Source organism: Oreochromis aureus, linkage group 12, assembly GCF_013358895.1.
Source record: "Oreochromis aureus strain Israel breed Guangdong linkage group 12, ZZ_aureus, whole genome shotgun sequence".
In the NCBI taxonomy this organism is placed as follows: domain Eukaryota; kingdom Metazoa; phylum Chordata; class Actinopteri; order Cichliformes; family Cichlidae; genus Oreochromis; species Oreochromis aureus.
This window is the reverse complement of record NC_052953.1, coordinates 18,640,150-18,659,108: the sequence shown is the minus strand read 5'-3', so window position 1 is coordinate 18,659,108 and position 18,959 is coordinate 18,640,150. Positions and strand designations below refer to the sequence as shown.

Sequence of the window (18,959 nt, the reverse complement as noted above, 5' to 3'; positions counted from 1 at the left end):
TGTTATAGCGGTTGTGTTGTTAAGCTTTGGACATCTGCATAGACATGTTTCTTTTATTTAAATAACCATAAACCAGCTTGTATCGCGGGCCCTGCGGTTTTTCATGTATTGCCGCTTACATACAGCTAATTTTGATTTTTTCGAATTGGTGATATGTTGTTGGGAACAAAGACCAAACGGCTTAATTTATTAAAACGAGGAGAAAACGATCACCTCTTCACTGGGGTGAAGAATTGGGCTGCTACGGCGTGGAGGTACAAGAATAAATCAATGTACACATCAAATTCATATGAGTACGGTCCTATTAACCCTCATGCTGTACAGCAGCGGTCCCCAACCTTTTTGTGCCACAGACCGGTTTATGTCAGACACAGACTGGCCTTTAAGGTATCGCGGATAAATACAACCACATAAAATGATCTGACCAAGACAAAAACTGTGGTATTTTGTAAATATAATAATAAACGTGAATGTACTGTGTAATTTTGTAACTGTATTAGCAGCGTCCTCCTGAAAATGTGCCAAATTGAGAGTAATATTCTCCTCTCTGCCACTTAATGCTCTCTGGTCGCTATCGTTATGTGTAAACATTTCTTTCAAAATAAGACACACAACTACAACAAGGGAAAAGACCCAGGGAAACCGAGTTAACGATAAAAACCCTGAAAACCATAAATTTCACAGCTGTGGTCGCAAATTTTGAAGCCATCCTGATAACCTTCTCCCACAATGTGGTGATCCAAATCCAATTAAAATCAAGACACTCAAAAAGATGCTCTGTAAAAGAGTAGAATTCTTGGAACAGAGTTTAATACACTGAATCATATGAACAGCAGGAAAAATACATACAGACATTTAGCAAGAAAATTACATAGCAGAAAGCAAGCAAAGCAAAAACCCCAGGGTGTACAGCCTTAAGCACAGACAGCAGAGCAACACAGAGACAGACAGGTAGCAGCAGCAGGAGGAAAAAGAGCTCTGGGAGTGTCCTCTGGTCCCCTAATATAGGGACCAGTATCCCCGCCCCCTGCTGCTGGGTAGCTTTCCCACACGCCCAGCACAGCTGCAGGGGTCAGGTAGTGGCCAAGGTCTTGGCCAAAGGCCAGTCAGGACTCTGAGTACCCCTTGCTCTGGCTTATCACAATAGGTCATGACACGGTCAAAGGTCAGACATTAATCCTAATTATTAAATCTTATACAGCAAGTGGCACAATCTTATAGGTTACATGCTTTCTCATATATAAAAACAGTTCAGTTTGGGTTCAAAGTGTGTGTGTGTGTTTGTGTGTGTGTGTGTGTGTGTGTGTGTGTGTGTGTGTATTTTGTATGATATTTTATCGTGATGTGTTCAGGATCTCTATTACAATGTTACTGTTTTGGTTGTGCTGCGTTAAAGACGTTGAGTGTGTATTAGGAAAGGTTAGTTACCGGAGAGTAAATTATTCAGGAGAACTCTCCCCTTACATTAACTGCCCTGTTAATGTTCCAACTTAATAAACCTCGGTGAAGCAAAAATGTCTTGTGCTTAAGACTCTACATGAAAGTTAAAATATATATGTTCAGTGCACATAGATATATAGAGTATATAGTTACATAGTTATACATATCACACAAAAATCCACCACACAGCGGAGCCTCAACTCTCGTGGCCCGGTACCAAACGACTCACGGACCACTGCTGTACAGAACCTGTGATGTCCAGACGGTGTTCCTCTGGTGTTCTGCTGTGAAAACTTTTGGGTTTAGGGATTAACATAGTTGCCATGGTTTCCTTTCTTTTATTTGTTGTGTGTGATCAGGACAATTCTGGAGAGGATGGGCCTGCAGGGGAAAGTCACCCCCTTGCAGGCCAGAAGACATGAGATAACTTTAAAGAATACAAAGTACGTATGTGTGTTATCAAGAAGATAATTCTTAAGAACACAAGTTAATAAATGTGCAATTACTAAGAGTTGTTGTGTTTTTATTTGCCTGCTGTCATTTTTGATTTCCTCTGCCTTTAGGATTGCAAGTATCCAGGCTCAGGAGAGGGCGTTAGTGGGAAGGCCACTGCTGCTACTTGGCCCTGGTTTGCCCTCATGGATGAGGTGATAGGACAGATGCCTTCCATTAAGCCTCTTGTCCTAATGTCCTCTCTGCCTGAGGACACTCCAGGGTCAAGCGCAGCAGTGGGTGACCAAAACGACAATGATGACGAAGTGAGTCAGCCACCTACGACAGGGAGAAAGAGGAAAAGAGACAGGGATGATGAGCTGCTAGACCTCATCAGAGAGGACATGAGGCAGCAAAGAGAGGCTGAGGAGAGGAGAGCAGGGAGAGGATGGACAGACTGTTTTCACTTCTAGAAAGATTAGTTCCCAAATGAGTTATGTATTGAGAAATTTATTTATTTGAATATATTTGTTACATTGTTATGTGTGTTGCATTAGTTTAAAGGTTTTATGTTATTAATAAATTGATTCAAACAAACAGTAATTGTCACTGAACTCAATTTGATTTACAGGCATTTTTAACATGTATGAACATAACGCTAACTTTGAACAATATTACTTGGATATTTATTTGATAGCAATAAAGTAAATAACAGTAACAATTTGTCAAGAGATGTACTCTAAGACACTTCTTCAGCTGAGAATCAGAGAGGAGAAACACAAAGTTTTACTTGCATGCAAGGGCAGCCACAGAGCACTCACACTTGGAGTGAGGGCTCCGAGACTCGCGCTCTGCCACTGCCCTGGTCTTTATTTATACACAAGAAGAGTAATACGTTTGTTCAGTGGAATGTTGATGCGTGAGCATGTGCGGATATGTGTGTGTGTGTGTGCGCGTGTGTGCGTGTGCCATGAGAGGCTCCTCTACCTGGTACAAAGTGAAACTGCTTATTAAGCTCTTATCTAGCAGGTACTGCTCCTTCCCTGCATGATAACGGGTCACAGTGAATCAAAACAGTCTGAGTTATAAAGAGGTCATCATGCAGTATTCTATCATATGCAAACTTATATTATTAAAAGATTATGCTGACTACAATTTTCTATTGACATTCCCTCCTGTTGTCACGTATAACTTTTAAGTGAGATATCAGTATGTAACATCTTGTTGTACATTTTCTGTCACGTCATCATTAATCACACAAAGTCTTCATGTTCCAACAGGTCGGAGTCATCATCATCATCATTTGTCACGGCTATGTATGCAGCAACAGTGGAAACAATTATGCGGTTAATCATGAACTTTAAACATGGCAGGATACATGTTACAAAAACACAAAATAAAAGTAAAAATACAAAAGGGATAAATAGAATAAATAAGAATAAGAATACAAAAGAATTGCAAGTATTTCAAGTATTGAAGTCTATTGCACCATTGGTTATTAACAAAAAGTATTGCACAGTGAAAAGGCAGCAGTAGTCTTTTTAGCAGCTGTAGCCAGGAGCCAGTGTAAAGCCAAGAAAACCAATCACTTGTATTACTTACATAGTCCTGATTTTGGGCCTGCTGGATCTGTCTCAAGGCGTTCAGGGCATGTTTGATGAGTGTACATTGTCTGGTGTGTGTGTGTATGTTGGTGTGTTTATCACTTTCCTGTTCTGGTGTTTTGGGTAAACCACGGCCTGAAGTGTGCCCTGGGGTCCTGCCCTCCTCCTTTTCAGTCCGGTTGCGACCATTGCTGCTGCTGCTCAAAGTTCAGTCTGTCCTGTTTCTGGCCCCAATTGGGGCGGTCCTTTCTCCAGTGTCCATGCTCACCGCAGGTGAAACCTGCATCTTCTTCTGTGTTTTTTGTCCATTCTGAGGTGCTTTTTGACCTCAGTTGCTCCTCCTGTCTCTGGCACGCCCTTTCTTCTGCTGCCCAATCATCCGTGTTGGTCCGTCACTGTCCTGCACAGTGTTAATCCAGAGTTATCAAGGTCAGCATTCTTTTGCTCGGCCTTACTTTTCATTCGGGCTTAATGGGCGTCTCGTCACAGCTCTGTTAGCTGAAGCTGTCTGGAAATCTCCCCCGTGTAGTGAAACGGGCCTTGGATTTTAATGCTCTCCGTCTCTGCTGCATGAGATCGCTTTCCTGTAGCACTGTTGACATTTTCAGATTGTTGTTATGTGTCTAGCTGCTGCAGCATTTGGTCAGGGTCACGTCAAAGATTGTAGAGGGGAGAGCAGGAGTCCAGGTCAGCTTCGGCTTTCAGGGCCGGCAAAGCAGCCTGTAATTAAACATAAAGAGGAAAAAAACAAAAAACAAAAACAAAACAAAACAGACGAACAGGAAAATGATGTTGTTTTGGCTGTGTTATTCAGAGAGGGGAGACACACTGGGCCAGGCCCTGTGTCCTTCTCTCCCCCTGTTTTTTTGTTTTTCCTCACAATATAATCAACTCATAACCCACCAAGTTGACAGAACAACACAGCTAGATATTTAAATTCTTAAGAACATCTTCAGTAATCACTTGTGTTGTTCAATCAGCAGAAAACATCTCACAATTTGTTGTATTACCAACTAAATTTGTCTGATTACTGCTTGGTCATACCAGACTCTCTCTTTGATTTTTTTCTTTTCTTTTCTATTTTCACAAACGTTTCACCTATTATCCTGCAAGCTGGAGAGTTAAATGTCAGCAGTGGATAAATTCAGCATTTGATAACAAAACTATTAAGTTTTCCCTGTTTTAACACCAATGAGAGATATAGGCGCATTTATAGTGTGTGCTATAGTGTAAGCTGTTCTTCATTGCATGTATGTGTGTTAGTACGCTTGCATGCAAGGCCTCTGGGCCTGTCTCACCGGAAAGAGCATTTTCTTAACAGTTGCCTTTCACTCGCATGTGTTAAGAAAGGCAAATGTGCTTGTAGCAGTTGTGAGATTATATTACATTATACCTGTAATCAAAATGAGTGAATCATGATACTGCTGGAGGCCACATCATACTTCTTAGTTAAAAGAATGTGAAAATCATTAGATTTATTAGATAGGTTGGTATTATCCTATACTGCTGATTTACTGTGAGTGAGTTACACTGTTTCATGACATTTCATACTGCCGAGTTATGAAGAGAATATTGTATTCAGAGAGTCAGGGCTTTTTTTTTTTTTTCTTTGTGATAGTAAAGAGAACAGAGCACATGCCACGGGAGCGTCACCCCCACCCTTGGTGGAAGCAGAAAAACAGGGAGCAAAGGTCATAACTCAGGCTCACAAAGAGTCAGAAAGAATGTGAATGCTTAGTTTTGTGGCTGTGGCGCATTTTGTATAGCTTCTTTTCTTTGTTTAGTAGCTTTCTGCCTTCACCTGAGGGTGTGCCCTAAGCATGTGACTTCAGGTCTCCATAATTGGAGCTTTTTTTTTTTCAAACCAAGAAACTAAGTTTTAATCTTTCTGCCTTGTCAACTAAAACAAAGCAGACAACCCAGCTCTCAGCTGGCTCTGGACTTATCATCATCAAGGACGCATGGTGAGAGCTACTTCAGAAGTTACAGTACTCATCACTCAAGCAACATTTCAAAAAACAAAAGAAACAAAAAACAAAACTCAGCACACTACACAGAGAACAACAATAAGACACAGCTGAAGGTGTTGTTCTTGCTTGTTCTCCTTGAATTTTAGAATAAAGTTATTACATCTGCATTAGTAAATCATATGCCTAATCATTATGTGTCACTGTGATCCACAAGTATGATCACAAATTTATTCATTTTTCAAACCAACAAAACAAAAAACAAAAACAAAACAAAACAAGTTACTGATGGCTTGAACACTTTACACACATAAGTCAGGATGCAAAAAAGGCTACTGCCAAAAACAAATCAGAAGTGTGAGGGGAAAAAACTGAGCTCACAGACAGCTGCATGTTTGAGCTTTAATAGCTGTTTCCCTCCCTCTGATGTGTTCTTATGTAGCTCCTGCTCTAAGAAATGTGTAACCTGCTCATCAGCTTAGCAGTGACCACACATTTAATTCAGCTTCTCAATTGTGCAGCTTTAGCTGTTGTATACAGGGTTTAGCTTATTAGTTGTTAGTATAGGTGTGCTCTATATTTCAGCAATGTCTTATCTAGGATGACAGGTTTTCAAGCAGGTCAAGTGCCTCTATGCACTTAATTAGTTTAGATATTTTCTTTATTTTCTTCATCTCATATGTCATTGTACTGAATTTGAGCAAACCTTAAGCTTGATGCAGACTACTTTCAACAATTATCCACCTCACATCATAACTGACTGAGTTGCCTTTTCATATTAATATTATTTCATTATTAATGTTATTATTTTTTTTATATAACAGCAATAGTATATTACAATATTTTATTTATATTTTATTTTGTATCCACCAGGGGCTGGGGGTGATCTGCAGTCCCCCCCCCCCCAAGCTGGAGACATTTATCTTTTCCTTGGCTGAACAATGACACAGCCTTAACATATCTTATGCATCTCTCTATTTTATTTAATATGTTTTCGTGTGAATTATCTGCTTTCATTCATTCTATTCATTCTGGGCATGGTCGTTGTTTCATTGTTAATACCAGTTTACAGGTTGTTATCCTTCCTATTATTAGTTTGAATACAGTAGAGATAAGCTCTAATTTAATTTAACCTTTTGTTTTTTCCACTTTATTCCTCTTGTATTTATATGTATTCAGTTGGCTCTGTATCCAGCCCTTTTTAAACTTTGATCTCTAATCTTTTACTTGACGAAGGATTATTATGTTCTTCCTAGTCTGAACTGCTTCTTTGTTTCTTACAGTCACGTACAAAATGTCCCTCTTTTCCACACCTCCAGCATGTAGTACTAAAACCACTGCTTGGTGTGTGTCTAGGCCTGCCTCTACCCCCTGCTCCTGCCCTGTGCATTCCTCTCCCTTTCTTTTGGATTACTCCTGCTCTGGTTTGTTGTTTTTCTAAACATTCCTCATCAGGTGTTAATTTTGCTTGTGTATTCTCCATGTTCAAAGATTTTGCTGGGCCTTCACTGACACGCTTGACTTCAGAGTGGTTGCTGATACGGCCTTCGACTTCACTTCTAACAGTGAAGCGGTATCAGTTTTATGAGACGAAGCTCAACCGTTCTCCTTTGTCACCAGTACGTAAGCCTCAAGCAAAGAAAAACAAAATTAAACAAAATAAAATAAAATGGAAGTAGTTCAGCAGCATATTGTGCTGTAAAATCAACTTACTTCCAAACACACATATACATACACACAGATAGACATTTGTGCGCTAATTTGTCACGAAGTATTTCACGGTCACTTCTAGAACCACTCTAAACACAGTTCCTTGTGGCGAACTTAAACCTTATTTGTTACGAGGTATTTGACGGCTACCTCTAACCTATTTTACGCGTATCACGAAGTAATTCCGGCTACAGCAAACCTATTTTATCACCTTATTTTACGCGTTTCTTAAAACCTTCTCGGCGGTTTTATATATCAAAATAGTGTTTCTCACCCTCAGACATCTCACTGGTGGTTTGGATCGTCAGACTGAATCCCACCGCCGTGGACCAGACTAAAAACACCGGCCTGGACCCGAATTTTAACGTCCCAGGTCTTTCGGCCTCGTCTAAGAGGGCTGTGCACAGACTTCGGTGCTGGCTCCCCACGGCGTCAGGAAACAGTGTGCCAGATCCTGGAACAGAGTCACAGATAACAGTTCTGATATTTCTGATCCGGCTCGAAGGACCAAAATAAATGTCAAGAGATGTACTCTAAGACACTTCTTCAGCTGAGAATCAGAGAGGAGAAACACAAAGTTTTACTTGCATGCAAGGGCAGCCACAGAGCACTCACACTTGGAGTGAGGGCTCCGAGACTCGCGCTCTGCCACTGCCCTGGTCTTTATTTATACACAAGAAGAGTAATACGTTTGTTCAGTGGAATGTTGACGCGTGAGCATGTGCGGATATGTGTGTGTGTGTGTGTGTGTGTGTGTGTGCGCGTGTGCCAGGAGAGGCTCCTCTACCTGGTACAAAGTGAAACTGCTTATTAAGCTCTTATCTAGCAGGTACTGCTTCTTCCCTGCATGATAACGGGTCTGTTCAATAAAGTTTCTATGGAGAAAAAAAAAGGAGGCTGTCCACAGCTGCTCACTTCCTGACTACCCGTCCGTTGAAGGACACTACCTTGTGACGTAGGTAGGTAGTGTCCTTATGAGCATCCTTCCCCTGAATTCGGACACAGCAAATGTCTTCAGTTCACTTTTCCGTAACCAGTTTAACTGGACTGAAGCGTGCCCAGTAGGTTTGATGCATCAGAAACCTTAAAAGGATTGCCAAAGCAAATAATTACAATAGAAAAAAGGCTTTCCTGTGCCAAAGAAAGATCATTTTTTCTCTTGATTAAGTCAGCAAAAGTTTAAAATGACTTTCATCAAGATCAAAAAGCTTATTATCATATATACTACAAAACACAGTGGCAAAGCAATGATTACGCAATTTATGGCTGTAGAATAACTAAATTAGATTATTTTAACCTAACAGAATGTTTCATTTAAAAACAGAGGCGTTTGTTTCATTTTTAGGTAACATGAATTGCTGTGGTCCTATTTTGTATGTTGCCTAAAACTATTGAATTTAAGGTTTTATGTTGGTTCTTGTTCTGAACTTCAGATTTTAGTTCACAGATTAGTACACAGTTTTACATGTGAAAGTACTTTAAAAAATAGGTTTAAGATATTTCACAGGCCTATACTTAAATTTCTTTTTGAAATATTCCATACATATGTATGTGCGCTTCCCTACCATCCTCATATCATCTCTTGGTTCAGGGGGGAGTAACAGATTAAATATAAAACTTTTAGCAGCTCTAACACATTTTAATTGTATTATATTTGAGATTTGATTACTGTAAATAAGGTGGTTTCTAAAACCAGGCTGGCGGTTACGATTATTGCAGTTGATTCCTGTACTGGATGCTTTCCCTACATGGTCACTGAAAACAGGCAGACGTCCTGCCTACATCCTCAGGTATCTCAGGCTTACTCTATGTTTGTACATCACAAGGTATGTATGTTCTATAATCAAAAGTTACTGCAACGCTTAGCATTAGGTCTAAATACGTAAAGTTCTAATTGATTACATTTACAGTGTATCATACAGGAGCATGATCTTTGGAAAAAAATTTTACCAGAAAATTGGTGTTATAGGTATGATGGATATCTCACATTGGCACTTTGGTTTTGACCGTTTGTAAAAATAACCATGAAAGTGTTCATTTAAACAGTTTCAGCAAAAACATTTAGGAAGCAAATTAGATTGTTTGTATCCATAGGTGCAGAACTTTGAAGGGACTACTGCGAGCTATCTACGCACCTCAAAATATTTATTGTGTCCACGTGGACAAAAAAATCACTGGCCTCAGTCTTTATTGCCATCAATGCCATTACGTCCTGTTTCCCAAATGTGTTCATGGGCAGCAAGGCTGTGAATGTGGTCTATGCTGGATGGACACGTGTACAGGCTGATCTTAACTGTATGGCTGATCTTTATAACACCAGTACGACATGGAAATACTTCATCAACCTCTGTGGTCAGGATTTCCCTCTAAAAACTAACTTGGAAATTGTGCAAGCTTTGCGTTCACTAAAAGGAGGTAACAGTTTGGAGTCGGAGGAAATGCCTCAAGGAAAGAAGAGAAGGGTGACAAATGTTCACAAAGTAGTAGATGGACAAATGCAGGTTCTTCTTTTGGATATTTTTTTATAATGTATCATGTAACTATTGATCAATTTACGTTGATCAATAGCTATTTACTACAATAGCTTTTACTTTTACTTACTGACCTGAGAGGGGGGATAAGAAGAAAAAGAAATGAGTGGAACAAATCCACATTACAATAAAACATTTAAAGGAAAATGATCATGGGTCAGTCAAGATGTGTTACTTTTATAAAGAGAGAAATACTAACTAAACAGACTAATCAGAGGTGGGAGGAACATTCTATCTCTGAGAAAATGTGGTGTTTAGGAAACATTACTTAACATTACCTAAACTAAAGAGGACTGGTAGGTGACACTTAGTTACAGACTGTTTACTCAGTGTTGACGTCATGCTGATTTTCACAATGTAAAGATAAATTTGGTATTGCTGTATTTAGTTTGATGGATGAAAAGTTAAATTAAAACCCAAACACTGTATATATATGCCATATATACAGTGTTTGGGAGTAACAGAATACATGTACTGGTGTTACGTATTTAAAATACAAAATATGAGTAACTGTATTACGTTACAGTTACCGTTTAAAAAGATGATATTCAGAATACAGTTACTTTTTAAAAAAATAATGCCTAACTAATACCAATCTAATGCCTGGATCTCAATCCTGGGCCCATGTCACCCCTACTTGCGGCCTGCATAATGACGTGAAGAAATACCTTTAAAAATTATTATTCAAAAAATTATTTAATATGAATCCAATAGGGAGAGTGTTACAGGCATAGCCCTAAAGAATGTAGCCTCATGGGCAGTGTCAAGTTTCATGTTTCATGCTGAAGGGAGAATGGACTGTCATACCTGATATGTGTCTGTCAGCGTGAGGGAGGGAGAAAAAAAGAGAGTCAAAAAGAGTTGTCACCGAGCAGAAACGGGAGATGAAAGCATGTAAATATAATAATAACCACAGCAGCCAAAAAGAGTGCCTGACGTGCCCAGTTGTAAGTAAGCTATTAAGACTCGACTGTACACTGTGTTCGTGTTTTCCTCCGAAACAATAAGTTCCATTGGAGCAGCCTTTCAACGCCTCTCTCTGTCTCTCGCAAGCAACATTGACCCAGACAACAAAGTAAAGCTAGGTTTCGGCTACGAACCCGACACGGAACCCGACGTATTAGCCAGAGGTCCCTTTATTACGGTTCGGACCCCAACCTGTTTAATATACGCGCGGAATAGTTTTCTATACGAGATTTCTGCAAAAAGTGCAGCATTACCTAATGTCCACCCTACTGTTACTCAGTTTAGATTAAGATTTAAAAATCTAGTTGGTATTGGTATGGTGAGTACCCTTCAGTAATAGTAATAAATCACACAGCAATAGTGCATTCATGTAGTTGTAAAAATCATGACAATATATTAAGGAATCCCAAGTAACATATTCAGAATACGTTACTCTCACTGAGTAATGTAATGGAATACGTTACAAAATACATTTTGGGACATGTATTCTGTAATCTGTAGTGGAATACATTTTAAAAGTAACCTTCAAAACACTCCATATATAATTACAATATAGAAATACAGAATGCTAACCTGTTCTGTGGTTAAAGTTTTGTTTTATACAAGATTTGGAATATTTCAATAACTTAGTTTCTAACAATGTATACTTTATACTTTATTGATCCCCGTGGTGAAATTCCTCTCTGCATTTAACCCATTCAGTCTGTGAACCAGTGGGCAGCCATTGGGCACCCAGGGAGCAGTGTGTAGGGACGGTACAAATAGTCAAATAGTCTGTGTCTTGCAAAACCAGTACTTTTTCTAAAAAGACCAGTTTAAAAAATTAGCAGCCTAGTTTGACGATAAGCAAAGTTATCCAAGGCTGTTTAACATTACCACTAAGTTGGTCTGGTTTCTATGATTGCATTTGAACTACTTCTCAAGAGCGCTGGCATCCTGTTTGACTGAAACAAAATGAGTTTGCTTTATTTCAAACTTTTCCTGGTTTGAAATGGCAGCAACACAGGAGCGCCACAGGGGTGTGTACTCTCGGCACTGTTCTACTCCCTCTATACTTCAAACTGGGTGGCCATCCATGGCTCCAATACGTTTGTGAAGTTTGCTGACGACACAGTGGTGTCGGGCGCCATCTCCAACAATGATGAGGTGGCCCACATGGATGAAGTGAAGAATCTGGCATTGTGGTGCCAGGAAAACCACCTCCAGCTGAACGTCTGCAAGACCAAGGAGCTCGTGGTTGACTTCAGAAGGAGTATGCACAGAGACTACAAGCCCTTCAAGTACCTTGGTGTCCACATCTCCTCAGATCTGACATGGTCTGCCCACATTCAGGTCCAGTCCAAAAAAGCTAGGCAGCGCCTGTACCACCTAAGACAACTGAGGAAGTTCAGGGTCTATCCAGGGATCCTAAGAATTTTCTTTTCATCCTCACACAGAACATCACATCCTGGTATGGGAATAGCTGTGCCAAGGACAAAAAAAGCTCTTCAGAGAGTGATCCATACAGCAGAACACTGATGCAGGACTGCTCTCCCCTCCCTACAGGACATTCATACCAGGAGATACTGGTCCAGAGCAGTTCAGATATTGAAGGACCTGTCGTCCCCCCCCCCCCACCAGCAATAAAGTGGTTCAACTTCTGCAATCAGGCAGAAGGTTCTGCACCATCCAGGCAAGAACAGAGAGGCTCAAGAGGAGCTACACCCTCAGGGACAGGAGGGTGTGGCGTCTTGTGCCAGCCTGAGGGTCCTAGGTCACTAATGGGTCTCCAGCTCCTCTACATCAAGACTCCAGAGGTGTTCTGTCATCTAAGCATCCTCATCACTGTCATCTGCTCTTAGTCAAGCCACCAGTGGTGTTACACCACCTCCAGCGACTTCAGCCTCCTCCTGTCTGTCCTCATGGGGGGTCCCATTTCCCATCCCAACTTCATCAGCAGGAGCCAACTGATCATCTTCTTTGTCACCAGCCGCCAGCCAAACATCCTTAGGTACTCCATCTTCACTGCCGCGGACTGACTTTTCACCATCCTGAGACGCTCCGTCTTCATCTCTGGGCTTGTGGCCTGGCTGTTAAAAATGTGGATGGAGAGATGAATGGATCAGAAATGCATGTATATAATATATGAAATTCCCTCCATATTTATAATAGAAATAGATTAGAGTCATGTGTTCTTTTACACTGTTTTCAGGTCCTTTTGCTGTGTGGAAACAGTGGCATTATGCGTGGAGAGGAGAACTATCTGGAACATCAACTTATCTTTCAGAATAAAAGCATTTCATTTCTATTAGAAGTAGTATCCTGCTGGTTAGATGAGTTTCACTCCCAGGGTTAGGTCTGCAGGGAAAAGATTTTTTTTTACTCTGAAAAATGCTGACAGGATGTCTTCAGTTTGTTAATGCCTCACCTACTTAAGTGATGAAAACATGCCCTTTAGGTTACATTTGCCAGAAAGCTTAAAGGAATGCCAAAGCAAACAACAGAAAAATAGATTTATTTTGCCAAGACCCCAGGTATGTACAAACATCATTTCATGATTTATGCCTGTTTATAGTGTAATTCAATTACCTCACACAATATTTTCATTTAGAAAAAGAAGCTTTTGCTTCATTTTCACAAAGGCTGTCTTATTGTGCATGTTGCCTTAAAAAACCTATTGAATTTAAAGTTTTATGTTGGTCCTTGTTCTGAACTCCAGATTTTTATGTTTCTGCAGTGGCAGATTAAATACACAGAAATGTTAAATGTTAGTTCACAGATTTAAAATAAAATAGATTTAAGAAGTTTAACAGGCTTATACAAAAGAAAAAATCTTGTGAATGAAGGAAAATGAATACTTTTATCCATAAAAGAAAAATACTTTAAAAGGGCTAGAAAGAAAAACTGACTTAGCTTTTCTTTTTTTTTTGATGAATCTAAATCTTCAGTTGCCCTGTTTGTGCTTACAGTACATGGAGTGCTAGGTAATAGTGAATGGAATGTAGTTGAACAACAACAGCAGATGTGTTGTAGATTTGAAGTACTCCAGACAGGTAGTGTCTTTCCTGTTTTTTGATCAAAAACCCAAAAAGAGTCAACAAATGACTGTGAATTTCTATTACGACACAAATGCTCAAGCAGGCAAACAAAGTTCAGCATTACAGATGTAAAGAGAATGTACACGTGCCAAGTGTAAGTGTAATATAGTTAGTCTAGTTTTCTGTGTATTGATTGGACAAATGAGTCTAGACAGTGTTAAAACTACAGAGATTCCCACATATATAGTGTTGCCTGATATTTCAGTTCAACATGTCATTATTTTTTTCTAAAGTTCTTAAAATTTTAGAAGGCAGAGTTGGCAGAAGGGGATTTCAGATCAAATTTGGCAAGAAAAAAACAATCGACCTTGCAGAAAGTGTTAGAGGTGCTCTTTCACATATTTGAGATTTACTTATCGCTTTATGTTGGTTTGAATTTGTTAGGGATGCTACAGTTAAAAAAAGTTACCGATTGCTAAGTTCTTACTCGTGTTACTACTTTAAAATGTTTTAAAATGGCCAAAAATATAAAATTACAGGTGCATTTAAAAAGCAACTAAAAAACAAAACAAACACATATGTTTTTTTCCTACTATCCTCATATTCTCTCATGGTTCCAGGTGCAGTAATGGACAGACTAACCAGCATACCCTCGTGAAAGGAAACTTGTCTACACATTATTAAATATTATTCATTATTATTTTATGATACCACAGGTGTCTGTCAGACATTTTAGCAGCTCTCACACACTTTAATTTTATTATATTTGAGATTTGATTACTGTAAATAATGTGGTTTCTAAAACGAGGCTGGCGGCTACGATTATTGCAGTTCATAGCTGTACTGGGATCACTATGGATGCTTTTCCTATTTAGTCAACTGAAAACAGGCAGAAGTGCTGCCTACATCCTCAGGTATCAATGGCTAGAGTATACCGATGATGATGAGAGCCCAGAGAAAGTTTGCAACTGCTCAGCAATTCTGCTGGGAGAGGAGGAGGAAATACAGCAAGCCAAATTACTGTCCATCAGCAAAGACTTCCAGAAGAGTACTCAGATCCCTGATGAGTATTATATCAATGCAACCAAAGACTGCAGGTTTGTGCTTTAAATCACAGGTTTCAGTAATTACCTCTTAATAATGATTTAAATATATGGAATTTAAAAGCAACATTGCCTCTTCAAAATTTTGAATTTACAGTAAATTCAAGACAAGCAGGAAATATATAACATTCCCATTAAGCGAGGAAGAAGAGGACTTTCCACTAGCTTACTCGATGGTTGTCCATCACAAGGTATGTGTTTTCTATGTCAAAAGTTTACTGAAAAGCTCAGCAGTAGGTGTAAAAAATGTTTAAATTACTAATTGATACATTCAATTAAATTCTTTTTATTTATAGGTTCACAGCTTTGAGCGACTACTGCGAGCTATCTACGCACCTCAAAATATTTACTGTGTCCATGTGGACAAAAAATCACCGGCCTCAGTCTTTGCTGCCATCAAGGCCATTACTTCCTGTTTCCCAAATGTGTTCATGGTCAGCAAGGCTGTGAATGTGGTCTACGCTGGATGGACACGTGTACAGGCTGATCTTAACTGCATGGCTGATCTCTATAACACCAGTACGACATGGAAATACTTCATCAACCTCTGTGGTCAGGATTTCCCTGTAAAAACTAACTTGGAAATTGTGCAAGCTTTGCGTTCACTGAAAGGAGGTAACAGTATGGAGTCGGAGGAAATGCCTCGAGGAAAGAAGGGAAGGGTGACAAATGTTCACGAAGTAGTAGATGGACAAATGCAGGTACTTCTTTTGGATATTTTTTTTATAATGTATCATGTAGCTATTGATCAATTTACTTTGCTATTGTAAAAAACATTATTTCAGACTTACTTACGATCATAATAACTTTTCAATTGTCCCAGCGAACAGGAAAAACAAAGGATCCAGCTCCCTTCAATCTGCCCATACTATCAGGAAATGCCTACATTGTGGTCAACCGAGGTTACATTCGCAGTGTTTTGGAAGACAAGCGAATACAGGCCCTCATTGAGTGGGCCAAAGACACCTACAGTCCTGATGAGTTTCTGTGGGCAACAATACAGCGAATACCTGGTGTTCCTGGCTCAACATGGCCCAACCGTAAATTTGACACGACAGACATGAACGCAATTGCACGGATGGTGAAGTGGCAGGGGCACGAGGGGTCAGAGGATTCTCTGCAAGCAGTATACCCAGAATGTAAAGGCCACCATGTCAGATCAATATGTGTGTATGGTGCTGGAGACCTGCAGTGGTTGATTGAACAGCATCACCTTTTTGCTAATAAGTTTGATGCAGACAGAGATCCCATTGCTGTCTACTGCTTGGAGAAATATCTGAGACACAATGCACTGATAGAGTTAGTTTAGGTGGAGAGTTAATTATCTATTATAAAAGACAATTCTAATAGATAATTAAACTATGAACACATTCTTGCATAGTGTTGGATCATAATTGTCATGTGGAGATATTTTAATAGTTGAGGATGTACGTAAAATATTAATTTGATGGTTGTAGGTTTTTTTGTTGTTGTTTTTTTAACTCAGCACGTCTTTTAATGTTTATTAAAAATGAAATTACTATTAACTATATTTAGATTTCAGCAGACAAATGTTACTAATCTAGCATGGCATGTGAAAGTTTCATAACCCAATGGAAAAACTCCTTGTGGCTTGCATAGATACAAATACAAAATATTATTAGTTTCGAAATATTCTATTTAGTTAGATTCAATTTTGTTTACATGGCCTTAAATCACAGTAACGGTTGCCAATATTATAGAAACAACCCCAACAATCAGACGACACCCTAAGAACGAGCACATGGCAACATTTTTAACAGGAAGAAAGAGAAACAGCCTTAGGGAGGGGTGGCCAACAGCTACATCTGGTTAGGGTGTGAAAGGAAGGAGACAGAGACAGAGAATGAGTACCATGCAAGCCATAAAGAAAGATGTACAAATAAATAAAAGCAATATGGTCTAACCCTAATGACTCCTCAGGACTACCAAAGAATAACTGTCTTGCGAACACACACACACACACACACACACACACACACACACACACACACACAAAAATGTTCAGTACTAGCACACTTCTCTGATTTTGGGTGTGTGTTTCAGAGTAATTTCAAACTAAAAGCATTACAAACAACTTCTGTTACATAACAATGCAGCTCTGCTACTTTATTCTCACAGTGACATAAGGGGTGACAACATTGTAAACACTTAATATAAATATTGACTGAGGGTTAGGGAGTGCAACATAATGTGAAACGTTGCTGTATAATGAGTGACCCACACCTTCAAAATTTCACACCGGTGTGGTCAAAGCATTTGGATGTTCAAACACAAATGTAAGACAGCACACAAGATTTAATATAACAAAACACATCACCAAATAACATACTGAATTGATTTTGTTTATTAATTTCTGTATTACATGTATAAAGACAAATACTTCATCTATATTGACATGATTCAATTTAAAAATACTTCAATAAATTTCTTTAAACTAAATTACATCTCCTGTAAGCTTACTGTGCCTTCTGCTCATTTTTGTTGTTCTTTAGATGGAACGGTGGTACTACTCAAGAGCATCACTGTGGCTTTTGAAAATGCGCTATTATAATAACCCAGAGTTAATTATCAATACATGATTGTTGTTAACACATGTTTGGTACAAGCCAATAACAAGACAATCTGAGCTGCATCAACCACAGTATTACTGTATATTCAACACGCTCAGATCTGAATTGGATTTTTCTAATTTTTTCTCTTCAGGGAGAAGAAGAAGGGCAGCAGCCAAATATCTTACAACACAGTTGAGGTCCCCCTGTGAGAGGGAAAATAAGAAGGAAAAGAAATGAGTGAGACTTATTCACATTACAGTAAAACATTGTCGCATGGGTGTGACTTATTTACAGACTATTTGACTTAAACTGATTTTCACCATGTCAAAGAAATATTTGGATGTTCTACCACAATATCAGTCTGGCAAGGTTATGTAAAGCTGTTTAACATTACCACTAAATATCTTGGGTTCTACTATTACAGATGAACTACTTCTCATGTTGGCATCCTGTTTGACTGGAACAAACGCATTTTCTTTTTCTTCTTCTTCTTCTTTTTTTTTATGTGGACAAACATTTCCTGGTTTGAAATGGGAGCAGCTTTACTTTGTTAAATGGGAGCAGTGGAATACTTACATATCACTTACTTTGGTGCTGTTTCCTGCAATTCTGTGTCCAGTCTGGTTTAGCATTACGTTGGAAGGCAGAGAGCAAAAGTAAGTGAGGGACTATACTGTCAGTAGATGTGGGGAAAAAATGGGGATTCATTGACAAAAAGAAAAACAACCAGTGGTGAGAATTCAAGATCAAAGCAAGGTACTGCCGTGCATGGGGTGTAACAGTTTTTCTAAAATGAGTCAATATTTGACACTTAAACATGAGAATAGATAAGAATTGGTGGTGTGCGGTCTTTTACAGAAAGGCAAGCAGAGACGACAATATGCACATCAACAAAAACTCCTTCATCCTCCATTTCCCTGGTCAACATGATAACATTTTTAAAACAAGCCATGTTTGCTGTCTGTACTCTACATGGACGTCTTTACTTTTCTGCACTCCTTCCTGCATGAAGATTGCTACAATAATATCACTACACCTTACCACACATAAAATTTTCAGTTTAATTGCACATAAAATTTAGTGGCTGTCCTGTGAGGACCACATATCTATTGAAAAATTGTTGTTCATTAGCTCAGAAACACAGGCCTACATCTTGATTTTCAAAGAACATTAAAATATATGAAACCTTTTTTAAATCAGCTAAATCATCAAGTCCATTTGTTCACTTTATTAGTTTGGTTTGCAGTTATTTCATTAATATAATTCATTGATCATTTTATTTAAACCTAACAATCAGTGGCGGTCCTAGCCTGTTTGGCGCCCTGGGCGAACACTCCCTCTGCCCTCCCCCCCCCCCCACACACACACACACACACATACACATATGAAGAGAGAGAGAGTATGCATAGTATGCAAGCGGCTACTAAACAGACATCATAATTCGTCATACAATGAGAACAGGACAAATCAACAATTGACACTGACTAATTAATATTATATTATTGTATATATTGTTTGGAGTTTAGTCTGTTACTGTTACTATTTTTACCATTTCTTCTTGGAGCAACTGTAACCCACATTATTTCCTTAGGGATTAAGAAAGTATTCTGATTCTT

General features: G+C 39.1%; 1 protein-coding gene across 1 annotated transcript; it reads left to right on the top strand.

Annotated features, from left to right (window-relative positions):
* Positions 1–2,126: 2,126 nt before the first annotated feature.
* LOC120443084 (beta-1,3-galactosyl-O-glycosyl-glycoprotein beta-1,6-N-acetylglucosaminyltransferase-like) lies at positions 2,127–18,657 on the top strand. The gene is made up of 7 exons (XM_039620855.1): positions 2,127–2,198; positions 12,492–12,640; positions 13,113–13,163; positions 14,543–14,764; positions 14,868–14,961; positions 15,067–15,471; positions 15,594–18,657. The coding sequence occupies exons 1-7, from the start codon at positions 2,127–2,129 to the stop codon at positions 16,077–16,079; spliced, it is 1,479 nt and encodes a 492-aa protein (XP_039476789.1). The 3' UTR covers positions 16,080–18,657.
* Positions 18,658–18,959: the final 302 nt, after the last annotated feature.